The sequence below is a fragment of the Copadichromis virginalis genome, linkage group LG22 (genome assembly GCF_057382275.1).
Source record: "Copadichromis virginalis isolate Kocher_CV1m ecotype Utaka linkage group LG22, C_Virginalis_male_GT1.1, whole genome shotgun sequence".
NCBI lineage: Eukaryota > Metazoa > Chordata > Actinopteri > Cichliformes > Cichlidae > Copadichromis > Copadichromis virginalis.
In genome coordinates, this window is record NC_140638.1 from 16630453 (window position 1) to 16647634 (window position 17182).

The window sequence follows — 17182 nt, forward strand, 5'->3', positions numbered from 1 at the left end:
TAAAGAAAAGGTATCCTTTTATTTGTTACTTCTTAAAGGAAATTGATCTTTCTAGGATGGTGGAGCAGCTGCTGAAAGCTGTGAGTATCAAGACTGCACATCAGAGACTTTTTCATTTATACGTCAGACTTGTTCTAAATTAAATACTTGACTTAATCCCTTGATTCTGGTGTTGTTGCCTGTTGTTTTTTGTATTGTTTTAACATTTTTGAAGTGAGATTTATACTGTCTCAAGAGTTACATTTGTTAAGCAACAGTAGTTCAACCTTACCAACCTAGACACCTTTTCCTCTCTCCTTTTCTAATCCTCCCCCTGGCTGCCTCCTCCCAGGTTTCTATCCATCTAATATATTCTTCTGTTGGTTTTGACATTCCTCTCTGAACTTTGTGGCAGAGCTGCTGCAGTTTGGAGACCGGGAGTTCTACAGGGACTGGCGGTGAGTCGTCAAGCATACATTTTCTGTGTGACTCCCGAGTTAATGTGATGGCGTGAATTGATGTACGTCCTGAGATTTGATTTTCACCCAGGTGTCATCCACATACCTGAACCAATGACTTGGTGGTGTTTCCATGGTAGGAAAACAAAGCCCTCTTTTCCACCTTTTCCATGTACAAATTGGCCACAATGAGTGAAACTGGGGAACCCATGGCACACCCATGTTTCTGCCTGTGGAACTGACCCATTGTTCCAAAAGCAAACACACTTGGTCGATGCTGAGAGTGTTCCTGTTGTTGAGGTTGGAATCATCCTGTAATCTCTTACGAACTACCTCCAACGCCTCCATGACTGGGATGCAAGTGAAGAGAGATGTAACATTGTACAAGACCATTGTTTCATCTGCCTCCATAATGACATCTCTCACCTTCTCAACAAAATCCAAGGTGTTCTGGATGTGGTGTTCAGAGCTGCCTATCAACGGGTTGAGGATCCAAGCCAGAAAAATAGAGATGTTATAGGAATTTATGAATGAACATGTGTAGTAGATTTGTGGTCTGCTTTCTTATGACAGCTGGCCTTGCATACAGGTCTCACACACATGGCAGGATTTCCCTTTATTTCATGCTGTCACGTGGTAGTTAAAAAAGCCTCTTTATTAATTTGGAGTCTTAATGAAGCCTTAAAAAACTGCGCTGCATGCACTTCTTCATGAAAGTAGCCACAAGGGGGCAGCTTTGAGCCAAGATGGTCAGAGCTTTCCTCAAATCAGTGGCCAGTTATTCTATTTAAATTATATAAGAGCTCATTGTGGTCCATTTTCAGGTCAGTGTGAGACTTTCTGCTGAATTACAGAGTGCTGAGTGTTTTAGATAGATCGGTGGGTTGTTCTGCGTCCTGGTGCGTTACTTTGGTAATGAGGCTATGATTAAGGAGGCTGCTCTTAAAAGTGAGGAAGTGAATTCCCTCCTCTGTGTGTGTGTGGCCTGCTTAAGGACCTTTGAGGAAGTCAGTTAATGTCTCCCAGAGTTTGTGGAATGAGGAAGTAAAACAGATGATGAATGATTCTTTCAGAGGACTTTTATTGTGAAAATGATCAGAGGAATAAACTGAAACTCACCTCAAATTGTTTTTATTTGTGGACATGTTTACACATTCCTATTTATGAAGCCCGGCGTGTGTTACAGGAATACTAATATGCTGTTACTGTCCCTAATACATATAATAAAATTATCTGGAGCCTATCAGTGATCTAATGGAGGAAAAAAACAATATCCTGTGGCCACTTTGCACTAAAAAGGCCCAAAGCAAGCCAAGAAAATTCCCCCCAAACCGAACTGAAGAAGCTTCTTGGATGAGAGGTGAAACGTCTTCAAGCAACTTAAAGAAGTCCAGACGCTTTTCTTTGCAAGCTCCTTTGACTACGATGACCCGGATGACTGAGAACCTTCACAGACATTTCCCCCCAAACCATTACACCAACACTAGCAGCAGAAGCCTTAATCATATAAGGCAGGATGTTCGTGAGCTGGTGCAAGTCCTAGCTTTAGTTTCCTGTTTTTGACTGACTGACACCCAGAGTGTGGTCTTCTGCTGCTGTAGCCCAGGTTCAGAGATCCTCTTCAGCATACCTTGGTGGAAAAGCAGTTTGTGAAAGCTCAGTGTGAACTTCAGCAGGTCGTCTCGATCGTGTCTACATCCCTAAGTTCAGTTGCTGATGGGCTGATTTTGATATTTGCATTAACAAGCGGTTGAAAAGATGTGCCTAATAAAGTGGCCAGTGAGTGCATATTTTAAATAAAATTTTAAAAGTGTGTAATTCTTCCTGATGACATCCTCCTCGCCGATCATAACAGTCAGGTGTAATGGAAGCTCCGGCACCCAGAGAGCTGTAAATAGACACCACTGTGCAGGCACACAAGTGTAACCGAACCTCTCCCAGCAGGCATTGCTGCAATGGATGTTAACTCCCACCTTTCTCTCTCGCACTGCCACCTAAACCACAGGCAGGTTACTTTCCCTGACCCTGGTGAGGAGACGTTTCACTAAAACTTTGATCCTCTAAAGTCAGGCTTTATAAACACTGGTTTAAAGGACATCCGGTTAAGAGCACGTGTACAGAGTGAACCTTCACACAACTATAACTCCTTCTATAAGTGAAAGCTGGTGTATAAATGAATAATGGCTGACCCCCCACTAAATGCAGCTGCAATACTGGCAGCGCATTATTACCTTGTTTTAAAATGTCTTAAGCCGTAGATGCTGGTTTTGCTTATTGTAAATTGCATTTAAGCTTTAATAATGAGTAATAAATCTTAAGTTAAGAAAAAAAAGTGCCTTTCCAGGTTGTGTGTGTGTGTGTGTGTGTGTGTGTGTGTGTGTGTGTGTGTGTTAGCCATCCTCAGCCGCTGCTATACACCAGCCAAAGGAACTTTCTTCCCAGCAGCTGCAAAGCACCTGTGCTTGTTGTTTTATTGCTTATCTATAATACATGGGTAAATAATCTAACCACTCATAAATAAAGCCTTTCATATTATTAGAAGCTGAAATGAACCATTCAAATTGAGATTCATAGATGGGTTCACTGATGGAAGTGAATAACTTCACCGTGGTTCTGCAAATGCATGCAAATCTAATGAAAATGTTTTCCCTCCCCAGTTTTCAGCAGTAACTTTCCTGCCAGAGCTGCCTACCAAGTCGCTGCTCTCCCCAGAGTGAGTGTTAACCACAGCTTTACACACCTTTAGCACTGTATTACATTATGACACACCCACTTTAAAGTCACTGCTACTGTGCACATATGGATGATGTCATGAATTTCATTTTTATGCTGATCAGAAACGGAAAGGTTGAAAAAGGAGGGATTTGCATTTTATTTTAAACCACAAATTAAACTATTAATCATGTTTTCCGGACTTAATTTGCTTACACTGTCACACAGCGGAGACTCTGCTGCTATTTGGACAAATGAGTAAATGTACTGCAAATGCCGTTTTTGGATTCGGTCAAATTGTATAAGCTAAACTCGTATTTTCCTCATGTTCAGTCCTGTTTTTCCACTGTTTGTTCAGTTTGGGTTAAATTTACATTAAACGCCAGGGAAACAGCTGTGCGGGGAAAAAGCACATCCTCACAGTTTCAGAGAAGCTGAATTCAGAGAATGCAGAGGGTAAATAGCAGACAGGTGCTGATCATCAAATGCACTGGATTATCTGATGATCAGCAAGTGTGAACACCTTTGTAAAAGCAGAAGTTTTGGCGGTTTGCTGGTTTGGATCATTCAGCTGTGTGTTATCAAAATGCCAAGCAGGGACATTTGTAATGATCTTATAGAAGCAAATAATGCTGCCTATCAGTCTGACTTTAAGAGAGCTGTATATAAACAAATACCTGCAAACTTCAATGAACTGAAGCAATGCTGGAAAAAAGAACAAGGCCAAATTCAAGTTATTGCTGCTAAAGGTGGATCTACAATTACAGAGTCATGGGGATCACTTGGTTTTTCATAGGACTACAGAGATTTGTACAAAAACCTTTTGCGGGGGATTTTGAATGACTGTGTGTGTTCATCTTTGGACAATATTATCATTTCATATTTTGCCTCAATCTGCGTCTCCTCCTTTTCTCCTCAGGGTGGGCTGGTGGAAATTGAGGCAATTGTTGTTCTCGGTCCTCTCTCTGACTCCAGACTAGCCGGCCGCATCATTAACAAGCTGTAGCGCCACCAAGTGTCATTATAGATTCAGTGTGGAAGCCTGATTGTATTTCCAGAGAACACCTGAAGAGCCACGCTGAATTTCACCAAAGTCTTTTTCAGTCTTTCAATATTTAAATTTACAACAGAGCAACATTGAGTTGTAACTAGTAAACAATTGCTATGAACAATTCAAAGCAATTTCCATCTTCTACAGATCATTAGAAGAAGATAGACAGGATACAACCTTTTACCTTAAAAAGAAATGGGAAGCTGAACTGACCATAACAGAGAAGGGATGGGTTAGTATGTGTGAAATACAACACAGTACAACGAATTCGCCGTTGCGGAGGGAATTTTGCTGGAAAAATTTGACGCGTTTTTTTCATTACACCCAAAATTATAAGTAAACAAAGTCCACAGAAATGTTGGAGACTGTGTGGACATTCATAGATGTCCACACATTCAGTTGTTAACACCTCAGAGGCTGCTCATTAAACAAAGAGTAGGGATCCAGTGGGACTGGACACTCAGATGGAAAAGCCCCAACATCATGTGAACCTCCTCTTGGCTTCTGGTTTGATAATTTCACTCATTAAAAAAAAAAAAAAATGCTGTATCACAGTGTGACATGTTTGCTTTCATCCTGCATCGAATTAAAACACAGAGAATATGTGTACTCGGTTTTATTTTAAGATCTTTTTAATTTTTCAACAGCTTATTGCTAATTACAGATTTTTGGGAATACTAAAAATCATGACACATCAGGAAAAAACCCTCTTAGATTTACGCCTACTTTAAATATGATAATAAAATCAAAGCTAGCTACCCCTCACCCCCCAAAAAAGAAATATAATATCTTCTAATATCTAATATACTTTGGCTTTCGTTTTCACAGAAACAAACTCTTAGGTTTCAAGAATAAGTTAAGGACATACAGTTTATGGTGCTATTTCATTACAGATAATAAATAGTAATCTAAGCTTCTCTCAGCTGTTTACCACCTGTTACAGATAAAGAAACCTAAGTGCTGTTGAACTCTATTCACAGTCAAAGAGGAGAGACTGCAGACATCCAGGAGGAGGAAGAAGGCACAGTGGTGACTGAGCACCCGGACTCAAAGTGGTTTCCACGGGGTCTGGATCTTGGCAACAAGACAATGTCTTTCTTTCTCATACACACACACACACACACACGGACATACTTTCACTCATGCGTGCAGATAAACTCCTCTGTGCAGTCGGTCATGTCGCACGTCACTCACTGGGAGCTGGAAAAGAAACGCAGAGAGGAGGACGCATATTGGAAGAGTTCAAATACCAATTTGTGGATCATGTGACATAAAGAGGAAGCTGCCGGGATGCTCACCAGGTGTCTCGTCTGTTTTGGGCTCTGAGTCAGTCGCTCCGGCATCCCCTTTTTCTGTTTAGAAAGACAGCAAATTAAGACACGAACAAGCCGTCATATTTAAGCTGTGTTCTTCTTATTTTGGCCTTTAGGTGCTGACCAAACACTACTGTCCTCCTCTGTCCACACAGCTGGTACAAACTCTCCTGAAAACACTTGTCCCCAGTGTTACTGCACCACACACACACATTTTAGATCAGTTTGTTTAAGGTATCAGGTTATGTTATGTGAGGTTTATTAGCCCTATGACAGACTGGCCACCTGTCCAGGTGTGGTGGGCTCAAGCAGAAGAACAAAGATGAGTGTATTTTTCCAGGTTTGAGGTATTTTGTCTCTTTCACCAAGTCAGAAATGTGAAACAGCTCGATGGACTGTTAGGATACTTGCTGCCAGCATTCTCGGTTGCCTTATGATTACATTTTTAAAATATATTTATTTAAAGCCCATATTTTGACTGGACAGTGGAAAGAAGAACTGACCTTGCGACAGACTAAGACGTGCTAAGCTATTGTAGTTTAGAGTTAAAAATATAAACATAGAGCTAGAAAAACTGTGAACATAAATCACCCCCTTTCAAATGTTTTAGCACTCTAATCCTGTCAGATTTCCAGCTTGCAGCATAATGAACACAATAACCAGAACCGAGTTGAAGTGTTAGCATGTTTGCATGCAAACAAACAAAACATCTGACTGTGTTACAGCACACTCCCAAAGTATTGTTGTAGTCTGAAGTGCAGATTTTGCATGAACTTGAACTAAAGCCTCCCTCCCAAACAGAAAAGGAAATTAATCTCCATGCAAACACCTTTAATCTGAAGGTGTTAAAACTTATATTGCAGAACTAGGAATAGCAGATTTCCAGCAAGTCGTTCCTTAAAAACAACCTGTAGCTGCGTCAGAGGTGGACGAGCCGCTCTGTCAGCTCTGCTTATGTGACACTCGATCCTCTCTCTCCACTGGCTGTGAAATGGAGGCGTGGAGGCTCAGCCGTCCCGACATCGCTCGTCGCTGGTGGAAGCCCTATATGTGTTGGAACGCTCTAGTTTCTATGTGGACTCAGATTGCATCTTAATGATACCACAGTGACAACAAAGTGTTGGCAACACAAACACATGCTCCATCCAGCATCTCTACACAGGGCTGTGGCCATATTTGAACTCAAAGTGAGTGAAGTTGGATGGCGCAGGGGGTGAAGATCATGATTTTCTAACTATAAAGATTAAATGATGAACAGTTAATCTGTGAGACACATCCATGAAGATTTTATGGTAGCATTACTTCATGAATATTTTTTGTACAATTTTTATTCCACTTTTGGAAACTCTAGGAAGCCTACAGTCTGAGAGCAAAGTGCTCTGTTGGGATAATATGGCTGTATGAGGTCTATAGTCATGATGGGGACTAAGCAATCAGTGCTTTGGATCTGGAGACGCTAATATTGTCTCTCTTTCCAGTTACCGTCAGAGTGTTTAGACAATCTGAATTGTAAAAATATCACTATAGTCTAGGACTATGAATGTAAGTCTAAGAATAAACTTTATCACAAGGGAAATTTTTAAAATTAATTTTAAAAGTAGAGCGACTATCTGTCTCCTAAACCCTGACAGCTCTAGGAAACTCTATTAAACACAAGTAAGCCAGCAGGCGGAGAACAAAGTGAGGTCTTTAACATTTGATGGGGCCTGATTATTCATGATTTTGCATGTGAGGAGACAGGTTTTAAATTCAAGTCTGGATTAAAAAGGGAGCCAGTGAAAAAAAGCCAATATGGGAAAAACATGCTCTCTCTTTCTAGTCCCTGTTAGCGCTCTCACTGCAGTGTTTTGGATCAACTGGAGGCTTTTCAGGGAAATTTTAGGAAAACCTGATAAGGAAAAGGAAATCCAATAGTCAAGTCTGAAAGTAGCACATGCATAAAACAGTTTTTCAGCATTGCTCTGAGACATGGGCATTCATGCTTCTATTTTGTGGCTAAAAATTACTCCAAGAATCATCACAGATCTTAGACTGAAGACACAAGAATACATTTTTATAAATAAGCAACATTCACTTAATTTCGCCCACTACAGCAGCATCGAGTCTCATAGAAGCTAAAACCTCTAAAAAGTTTGGTGTTTGATGTTTAACCTGCCACCCTGCTCGGCCCGCTTTACTGCAATGAACACTTTGCATCAGACAAAGAGGAAAATGAAGTTGACCTCATCATCATTTGCTACCTGCTCGTCATTTGCATCACTAAGTAACTTTGTGATAGCAGTGAGTGCAATGCTGCTCTTGTCATGCAGCTTCCTACAGAGCGCTTCCATGTATAGATGATCGCTGGCGGACAGGCATGCAGAGCTATTATCACAATGCAGGTCTGAAGAGCCTGCTGAGGTGCTGTCTTGGAAGTTACAGCAGAAATTTCTAATTTAGAGTCCTACTCACAGCAGAGGGCTGGGAGGCAAAGCAAACACAACAAATGCTTTATTTCCAAGTTTAAATCACACAAATATCCTCAATGCTTTTGGCCAAACAAAAGCTATCAGCTATTTTTATCCTCTATCAAAATGTCAAATCCCTTAATGACAGCTGCCAGGTTTTAATAAATGTTACATTTTACAAGGTAAACCCTCAACAACATCACGCTTTGTGTGTGTTTCAGTCAGTGAAACTTCAACAAGTAGTCTAATCCACGACTACACAAAAGCGTGTAATTAAAAGAATTCATACGAAAATTTAACCTGATCAGTTAAGCTTGTGCAATATGCAGACAGATCCTTTAATAGGTACTGATCATAGGTGTGACCTGGAAACGCATTCTTGTGGCCACCCCGGTGTGTTCATTAGAGGCCAAAGTCATGCCAGTGTGTTGTTGGATACTGCGTAGTTACTACAGTTGCGGAGGAACTAAAAGCGGAAGAGACATTACGTACCTTTGTACTGCGGCATCCCATGTTGAGGTGGAATAGCACCACTCAGGTTACTGTTGTACATTTTATCCATCACTTGTTTGGACACATTAATTATGCGACTACTGTGGTAACTTGTTCAAGAGGTGTCAAGAGAGAAAATCTTCCACTCCAAATGTTCTGAAGTGTCATTTTAAGTAACCCAACTTATGCACGCACACACAGGTTCTTGTCCTTGTCTGCCTGATACGTTTCACGAGGATGTGAGCAGCGATTCCCATAAATGTTCACCTTTGCATGAATTACAACGAGCATTTATAATGTGCATGTTTATAAGCTCAGACTGAAGATACAGTGGTGTTGTCATGTGCAGAAGAATTCAAAATAAAACATTAAAACATTACAGATTCTAAGAATATATGTAGTAAAAGGCCTTTTGTGAGTATTTAACCTCATTCCTGTTTGTGACTCCCGCCTACCTGGCTCTGGGGCAGGAGCTTCAGCCTCTGAGGAGCTTGCTGCTGTCTCAGCGGTGCTGTCTCCTGCTGCTGAAGTCTCAGCGGGCGGGCTGCTGGCTGCATCCTGAGACTCTTCTGCTGCTGGTGGAGTTGCAGCTGTGGTGTCTGCAGACGCGGCTGTCACGGCAGGCTCTTCAGCAGGCTCATCTCCAGGCTTGGCATCGCTTCCCTCAGCAGGTGTCTGGTCTGGAATAGTTTCACTGTCCTCAGCTACATTCCCATTTTCATTGGCCGCTCCTGTTAGCAGAAAAAAGCATGAGCAAACATTCATTCAGGCCGTTTATTTGGATAATATGAACAGCTAGTTTTATAGATTACAGCTGCAATATAGATTACAGTAGATATATAGTTTAAACACAGTAATAATGGCTTTCACTTAAAGCCAGACATATTATAAGGTATTTATATTATCAATATTAGTGAAAATATGATACAATGTTGACAAAAAACTCTGTTTATATCATATATGTACAATAAGAGTGAAAGTCCCGAGCAGTGACTGTGAGCCACAGCCTCGTATAGCACAGTTTGACACCAGGGTCATTTCACTTTTGGTTACCAATGGTGATCATGTGGTTCTGCGGATAATTTTCAGTGCTCCTTTAGCTGAAATTAATTTTAAACACTCATAGTATTTTTCTATAAAGCTTTCTGTTTCACCTCACAGATCGTTGAAATCAGTGGACCTTGAGTTAAGTTTAATTTACCAATTCAAAAGAAGTCATTTGAGGACACGGTGGAATATAGAGATCTAAAAAACGAAGCATATCTGCTAAGAACAAGCATTCCTGAGTGATACTCTGGTAGGATCAATATTGTGTTTCCTTTGCCTCAGTTTATTTTTTGCTTGTTTTCCCTCCATGATGGCATCACAGGTCACTTATCCAAAACCAGAGGGAAGAGTTCATCTGTGACCGGCCCATGTTAGGCCACAAATATTCTATTAACATCATCCAACAGTGGATAACTAATTCTATTTATTTTTGACTGTGAATGTTTGAATGCAAACCATGGAAGCAGGAAGAGCTGAGAATCCATGCACTGCTTCTAAAACACAGGGCTAAAGTATAAGAAGCAAAAACAAAACAAAACACAGCACGAAGAACCAATGCTCACACATAAAAGGAGCCTGACAGGAAGTTAATGTTTCTATTACTGAGGTTAATAAACACTTAAATACTCAAACAGCACAGTTCTATAAACAGGTTGCTGCGTGACAGGGTGCATCACTTCCCTGTTGACTTTTTTCGGAAGAATTTGCATTGCAGGTATTTGCATGGATCACAAAAGTCTTAACTCTCAACTTTTAATATTCTCAAAGCTCCTCGAAGCTTGGCGAAGAAGCAAATTACTTCTTGAAACAGGTGTCACGAAGGAGCAGTGACGACAACATAAAACTTCAGAAAACATTATTCTACATGCTGTCTTTGTGATTTTGGGTCATAATTGGAAAAGTTGAATGAAGGCTGCTGATTTAAGGGGACCAATAAAGCCCACATAGACTGCATGTAAAAGATAAGATAAGATAAGATAAGATAAAAAGAACTTTATTTATCCCGAGGGAAATTCTTTTGTCATACACATGCTCAATGCAGCAAGAGAGATATCAAATAACTGTAACAAGTAACAATACAAATATATCCTGGATGTAGATGGATAAACTGATCAAGCCTAATTCTAGACTAGATCCTCTGTTCATTTTTTGCCATGTCTGTCTGCACTGAAATAACTTGTCTTTAAATCAACAAACTTTTCCTCCTCCTCCTCTGTTGGGAGTGACAAGTGACTTTCAGTGAAACGAGTCAGGCACATGCAAACTTAAGAAAACATCCTGATGGATTTCCATGTGACCTCTAAGACACTATTTCCAGAGCACAGGCGGGAGTCACAAACAGGAATGAGCTGTTTAATTCCATGCTGCTGGGAAATTTACTCACATACTTATTAAGCAAATTTCTCCTTGTCACTTTAACAGGGTCAGTGGTTTATCAGCTAAGTCCATGAAAGTACTGACTTCTGTGTATGTGTCTCTATGCTTTCAGGGCAGTAAGCAGCCTGTAATGAGTGCAAAGAGACACTTGCTCAGAGGTGGTCTCACTTAGTGAATCTTTTACCAGTTTTTCTTTCACTTATGTCAAACAATGCTTAAGCCTGCAGAACTGCACACTCACATTTCCACCATTCAAATGCATCAAAAGTTTTGTAAAAAATGACACTTAAAAAAAATTGAACATATTTTTTTTAATCTTGAAACGCACCACAGCCGGGGCCATCGCTGACCTACTACAACAAAGGAGCGTCCAGAGTGGCTTCTCCATTTCCTAATGAAACTGTAGACTGTCACTAAATCTGCTTTCGTGCCCCCGTCTCTCTCGAAGAGAGGACAGAGCCAGGAACCACCGTTAAATAATGACAATAAACTTTCCCATCCTGTCACAGTGGAGCTCTGCCTCATTAAAAATAAAGACATCAGATGCTGTACATTTGCATTTAGACCAAGTCCTTATCAGAACAGTGCTCACTTCAGTATAATTAAAGGGATGATGCAACATTCCTACCAGCATGTTAGAAAGTTATTTACTGTGTTGACTGAATGAAAATAACCATATAAATTTGTTAATCAAACCCTTTTTGAATAACAAATCTGAATTCAATAGAAAGTAAGTTTAGAAACAGATGCAAAGTTATTTTTTAACTATATGATGTCGTTTTTTTTGGATGAGAGCTTTGTTTCCAGTCAAACTCTCACATATTTACTGTGACAAAATAAAACAATATCAAATTTGTCCACTTGCAAGATACTTGCAGTGAATGGCACATATCTCCCGACTGGACAGATGTTTATGTTTTCAGAAATCTCACTACCTTTATTTAATATCATATACTTTACAAGTATAAATGTTTTTTGTTCTTTTTGTTTTTTTTCTTTCTTTGTCTCACCTGTAGTGCTGGCTCCGTTGCTCTCCTCGAGCTTAGCGCTTGGTCGAGTCGTATCTACCGCTGAAGTTTGGGTACTGGTGGAGCATCCCATCCTGCCCTGTGCACACAGAGGACTGTGAGCTCAAAGTTAAGAGGTGAGGACTGACTGTGCCTGCACTGATGACGTCGTGCATATATATCGCTTCTGTAAAATGAGAAACCCTCGGAGGACAGCCTAAACGCACCGTCTGGTCGCTAAATTCCTTCAGTTCTGTGCGTAATTACGCACATTTCCTGCAGTAAACAACTTCAGGTTGTTGTGTTGTGGTTGCAGGTCTCCAGTTGGGCACGCAGGTGAAATGTTGGCTTTTGTTGTGTACTGTAACTTAGGCTGTTTCCCTGAGGCTGGCTCAGGGACGAAAATACATTATTCAGTCAGAGCGCAAAGGCCACCTCTTGGGGCGGGGAAAGTGAAGCGCGACGCTCTCGCCACACCAACAAATAGCTCTACTGCCGACGTGCCACTGAGCAAACATCAATAGTAAATAGCCCTAATGCTGGTATAGCTTACAAAATATTTAATTTAGCCTTGAGTTTGTCATTTTTTATATTAATTAGCTTGCTTAACTGTAATATTAGAATTTAAGTCATGATCATTTTAATTATATAGCAGACGGTCTTTGACCCAAAATGCTTAACAGGCGCACACATCTGTAATTCAGGTCTCAAGAGCCTAATTGTATAATTACATTTGCATAAACAGACAACATAATAAAATGGATAATTAAAAAATAATAACAAAAAACATATATATATAAAAACAGTCAAAATAATAGAAAACATTTGTGTGACCAATCCACGCGGGACCTCAGACTTGACCAAAAGCAACTGAAAATATGTTGGTCTTAAGAGCCGATTTAATTTTTTAAATTGTTGAAGTTCTTATGAGGTGTGGCAAGCTATTCCAGAGTTGGGGGAGCAATGTCAGCATTTAGTTTTTAAACATGAAGATGGCACTGAACTCAATGAACTCGAGGCAAATTACGGAGTTAAAAAGATTCCATTCACCATTTGATTGTCAGAAGTATAGAAAATATTCATAACAAACCAAACTGATAATCGATGATTGATTTGATACTAAAAATCGACTTAAAGCAGCCTAATTACATTAAAAGTAGGACACTGGGTGAAGAGGACTCAGTTAGATCGCTGCAGCGAATTTCAAAATAAAAGCACAACCGTTCGGAAGTGGTAAAGTACAATCTTTAAACAACACATCGCTTTTTAACACTGATTAAAAATAGTTAATCTTCTGAGTTATTATTTATTATATTATGCAAATGACATTTAGTTGCATGAATCCATTTATGTATTGCTTTTAATATTTAGGCATACTAAAGACTACCATAATACACATTTTTTTAATGTAAAACACCACAGATTTGCTTAAGTTTAGCTATAACATATTGTTTAATTAATTAATTTTTTAGTAAAAGGCTAAGTAAAATGTTTCAAATAGACGCGTTTGTCCACTATCTCACTGCAGAAGTATCTGAAAACGACCCTTAGCCGCCTGCCCAGTCCTGTTCTGCGCATGCTCGCCGAAGTGATACGAGCGCAGTGCACCATGGGACTTCCTTTCTCTCCGAGGCCATATTGGAGTTAACTCACAGTAAGACGAGCTCCGAGTTTTATTTATAAAATAAATATGATTTTCGCCACATTTTCACATTTTGCTGTGACCCACTCTTTAACGACAGTCCTCTGCTATCCTCCTTCTGCCCGCAGGTTGGCCGGTCCGGACTAAACCGCAAACATGGTGGCCGCAAAGAAGACGGTGAGCGAGGCCGGAGTGCACGCGCTACTGCACGGCCAGGCTTCACGTGGAGACGTGTAACTGCCGGGGCCTGCTAGCTAGCGCTGTAGTACTCCGCTTAAAACTTGATATTTCTACTCAGTGTCACTTAGTGTTGATTTTTTGCTGCTTTAAATCTTATGAAATACTTGATTGTTATGACAGTGTTTATTAGTGGCCGCCCGTTTAGTTCATGTTTAACTGTACCGGCAGTAGAGCTAATGCTAATTCATAAAATCTAATAGAAAATGACGACAGCAACGTGGACCCTTCCCCCTTTAATATAAAGTTAAAACATGTTTAAATGTGTGCGCTTTTTATGTGTCCTATTATAGTTATCATATTTATTATATTCGATATGTAGTGGAGTGTGAGAGGTGTGTTGCTCCTGTACTGTCACCGACTTCAGATTTTGATATATGTGTGTGTCTGTGTTCAGAAAAAGTCTATGGAGTCCATCAACTCCCGTCTCCAGCTGGTGATGAAAAGCGGAAAATACGTCCTGGGCTACAAACAGTCCCAGAAGATGATCCGTCAGGGAAAAGCCAAGTTGGTTATCCTGGCCAACAACTGCCCAGCTCTCAGGTATATTAAGACTTTCCTAAATATATTTTTCTATACACTATTTTAGCTAAGGAATTGAAAGGGATTCAGTGTGCTACAAAGAACTATGACAAGTTTAACAATAAAAGGAATTCTTTATTTCTTTATTATTTAAAAAAAATTTTTTAAGTGAAGTGAGGTTAATTAATGGGAGGGCACTGATGCAAACATAAATTGGTATTACCTTATTGAGCTGCTACATATGTGCTAGTGAATAAGACGACATTCACCAGTGAATGTTTCTATTGTTTGTTGTTTCACATCAGTATTATTCAGGCTAAATGTTCAAAAATGGCGTAATAATGAGCAAAAACATAAATAGTTCAACTAATTTTCAATAGTAAGAATCTGTGTACCTGCAAAGTAAATGACCAATTATCAACACTTTCTCTAAATCTTACTGCATTGATCATAGTGTATGTATATATGTCTGTATGTACCCTGCCTCCATTGCCACTCTGAACAAAATTTTACACAAACATCGTCACACATGGAGAGGTTATTTAGAAATTATACACCCCAGTTGTTTGGATTTTCATATCTATTATCTTCCTGTGAAGGTGGTGATACGTTTTCCGTTTGTGTGTGTTTGGTTTAACGTACGTTGCTTGGATGCAGGCGTGAGGCAGGTGGTCTATCAGATAGTTGGTCCCATCCTTGTAATTTCTGTGCAGGTTGGAAGGTTGTACTTGTTGCGCTGTCTTTTAGTGCAGAGGCACAAAAGTATACATGTGTAAACTTAATTTTCAGTAGGTAAGGACAGCTACATGTTTGATGTAATCATACTCATGTGATACAGCTAGCAGATGCCAGTCATAATTCAGAAAAGTTTGGGATCTCTGCTATTTATTGTACACTAATTGTCTCCAATATTGATTTGCAGAAGATGCTGAGATATTCATTACAATTTTAACAAATTTCATCTAAATGTTGATTATAAAGTGGTTAACTCAAAAAAACAATGTGCAGAAACTTCTCTACAGTCAGTATAATCAAGTGTTAGAAGGATCTATGGCTGTACTTATCTGCACTTGTTTCTTTATATTTTAAATTGTCTTGTGTCAGCTTTACCCTTTGTTGCAGTATTTGACCACATGTGCGTTTGGCTCACATTTACCTTTATTACCTGTCCAGGAAATCTGAGATTGAATACTATGCTATGCTGGCCAAGACTGGTGTCCACCACTACAGTGGAAACAACATCGAGTTGGGCACAGCCTGCGGCAAATACTACAGGGTGTGCACACTGGCTATCATCGACCCTGGTGAGTACTCATTTTTGTTGTGAAACCTATCTTCACTGAACCACTTCTTAACCTCCACAGGAATTAGATGTTATATACGCTGTGGGAGAAAGTGTTAAAAAAGCCCAGTGGGATGTTTGAGGCACCAGCTGGTGTGCATCACTGCCTGCAAGTTAAATTGATTTGTGGGCGGCGAGTTCACAAACGTAAATCTAAAAGAATTTCAGCCAAAACAATATTTTAGTTCCCTAGGAGATATTAAACGTTCCAGATGTAACTATCTTAGTTAACAAGTACTAGAGGGACAGCATTTAACACATAATATGGAGAGTAGCCAGGAGGGAATGATTGTTTTTAGGTCTTTGTTTTAGCACCCTGTTCTTAGTTTGAAAAGCCACTGGGACAAATGACCATAATCCATGAATCAACATAACATTCAAAACAAGCTTTAAAATGACAGTAAATATCTCAAAAGTGACAGATCTGACACTGATATGGTGGACTTCCCTGGGGAGTAGATTGACACCCCTCCTCCTCTCTTGAGCCTGTTAGAGGCAGATGCTGTCACTAGTCCCACCCAGGACTAGTGGTTTGCTAGATGAATGCTAGTCAGAGCTTTTAGTTGAACTGCCAGCACTTTACAGTCAGTTTATATAGAGATCTTCCAGTGGCAACATTTATCCTCACAATGTCATTATTGTTTTATTTGTGTGGGGCATTTAAAGACATGCAGCATTTCTTCAGGCGGTATAAGTGTGCGTCTTTGTATATGTGGCAGTGACTCTGCTCCTCTTTTCCTCTTCAGGCGATTCTGACATCATCAGGAGCATGCCGGAACAGCAGCAGCCTGCTCAGTAGATCTGTTGTTATAAATAAAGTTGGTGTTAACAGAAAGAAGCTGCTGTCTTTTCATTTCTGATTGCTGTAACCTTTTCTCTCCTGTGTAGACAGTTACAGGAAGCTGTTTAAAGAGGTCTTTCTTCATAGGATTGTCACCTCATAAACCACCAGGATCTGACCATTTATCACACAGTCAAAATTATGCCATTTTATTTTGTTTCCCCGTCACTTACATAAAGCTTCGGGATGACTGTGTGCTGCACTGTGACTGTATTTGAGTAAGGACACTTCAGTCACAGGCATTAAAAGCTTTAAAAGGTGTTGGCTACATTTGTTACACATAAAGTTGATGTCCTCTGGATCTTCAATGCTAGAACCAAAAACAAAGTGGTGCAGGTCTCTTGTAAACATAGCTGACTTGATTTTTAAAATAAACCCCTTCTCTAAATGCAGACTTAATAAATTTAGCCTCCTGGTTGTCAGTCACTCTTTAAAAGCCTCAGATTAATATTGTCGATGTAATCTTTTATGTAACTCATCTGGAGATTTTAACCGGCATGAACAAGTGTAGGTGATGAGCAGCATCATTTCTCAGCGCTTGTGTAACGTCAGTGTGTTGGACAAGTCTTGTATGCTGTGAGTTCACATGTAGCAGGGCTCCCGGCAGTCACTGAAACGCATAACTGGTGTTAACCAATCCATGAGGCTGTGGAGTTTCTGTGTAGCTTTTTACTTCTACAGAGGTCACGGCGTGGCCACAAAAATCCTCTGCTGT

At 40.0% G+C, this 17182-nt stretch overlaps 3 protein-coding genes across 6 annotated transcripts in view; 2 read left to right on the forward strand and 1 right to left on the reverse strand.

Annotated features, from left to right (window-relative positions):
- Positions 1–4245, forward strand: part of rida (reactive intermediate imine deaminase A) — a 39078-nt gene extending 34833 nt beyond the window's left edge. For both annotated transcript variants that reach the window (XM_085445460.1, XM_085445456.1), the window contains exons 5-6: positions 3095–3150; positions 4069–4245. In XM_085445460.1, the coding sequence (XP_085301586.1) occupies positions 3095–3150; positions 4069–4155 (143 nt within the window). In that variant the 3' untranslated portion in view covers positions 4156–4245. The remainder of the gene's footprint in view (positions 1–3094; positions 3151–4068) is intronic.
- A 565-nt stretch (positions 4246–4810) lies between these two features.
- LOC146683098 (uncharacterized) lies at positions 4811–13664 on the reverse strand. 3 transcript variants are annotated; one of them, XM_085445464.1, is made up of 5 exons: positions 13613–13664; positions 11887–11983; positions 8908–9183; positions 5499–5552; positions 4811–5400 (listed from the first exon to the last, which is right to left on the reverse strand). In XM_085445464.1, exons 2-5 carry the CDS (start codon positions 11975–11977, stop codon positions 5387–5389), a joined length of 435 nt encoding a protein of 144 aa, XP_085301590.1. In that variant the 5' UTR covers positions 11978–11983; positions 13613–13664; the 3' UTR covers positions 4811–5386. The 3 variants fall into 3 exon arrangements, with proteins under 3 accessions (XP_085301590.1, XP_085301589.1, XP_085301588.1); XM_085445463.1 differs by lacking the exon at positions 13613–13664 and adding an exon at positions 12111–12268; XM_085445462.1 differs by lacking the exon at positions 13613–13664 and having other exon boundaries at positions 11887–12268.
- Positions 13520–16464, forward strand: rpl30 (ribosomal protein L30). Its single transcript, XM_085445465.1, has 5 exons — positions 13520–13537; positions 13654–13702; positions 14160–14305; positions 15458–15588; positions 16373–16464. The coding sequence occupies exons 2-5, from the start codon at positions 13682–13684 to the stop codon at positions 16423–16425; spliced, it is 351 nt and encodes a 116-aa protein (XP_085301591.1). The 5' UTR covers positions 13520–13537; positions 13654–13681; the 3' UTR covers positions 16426–16464.
- Positions 16465–17182: the final 718 nt, after the last annotated feature.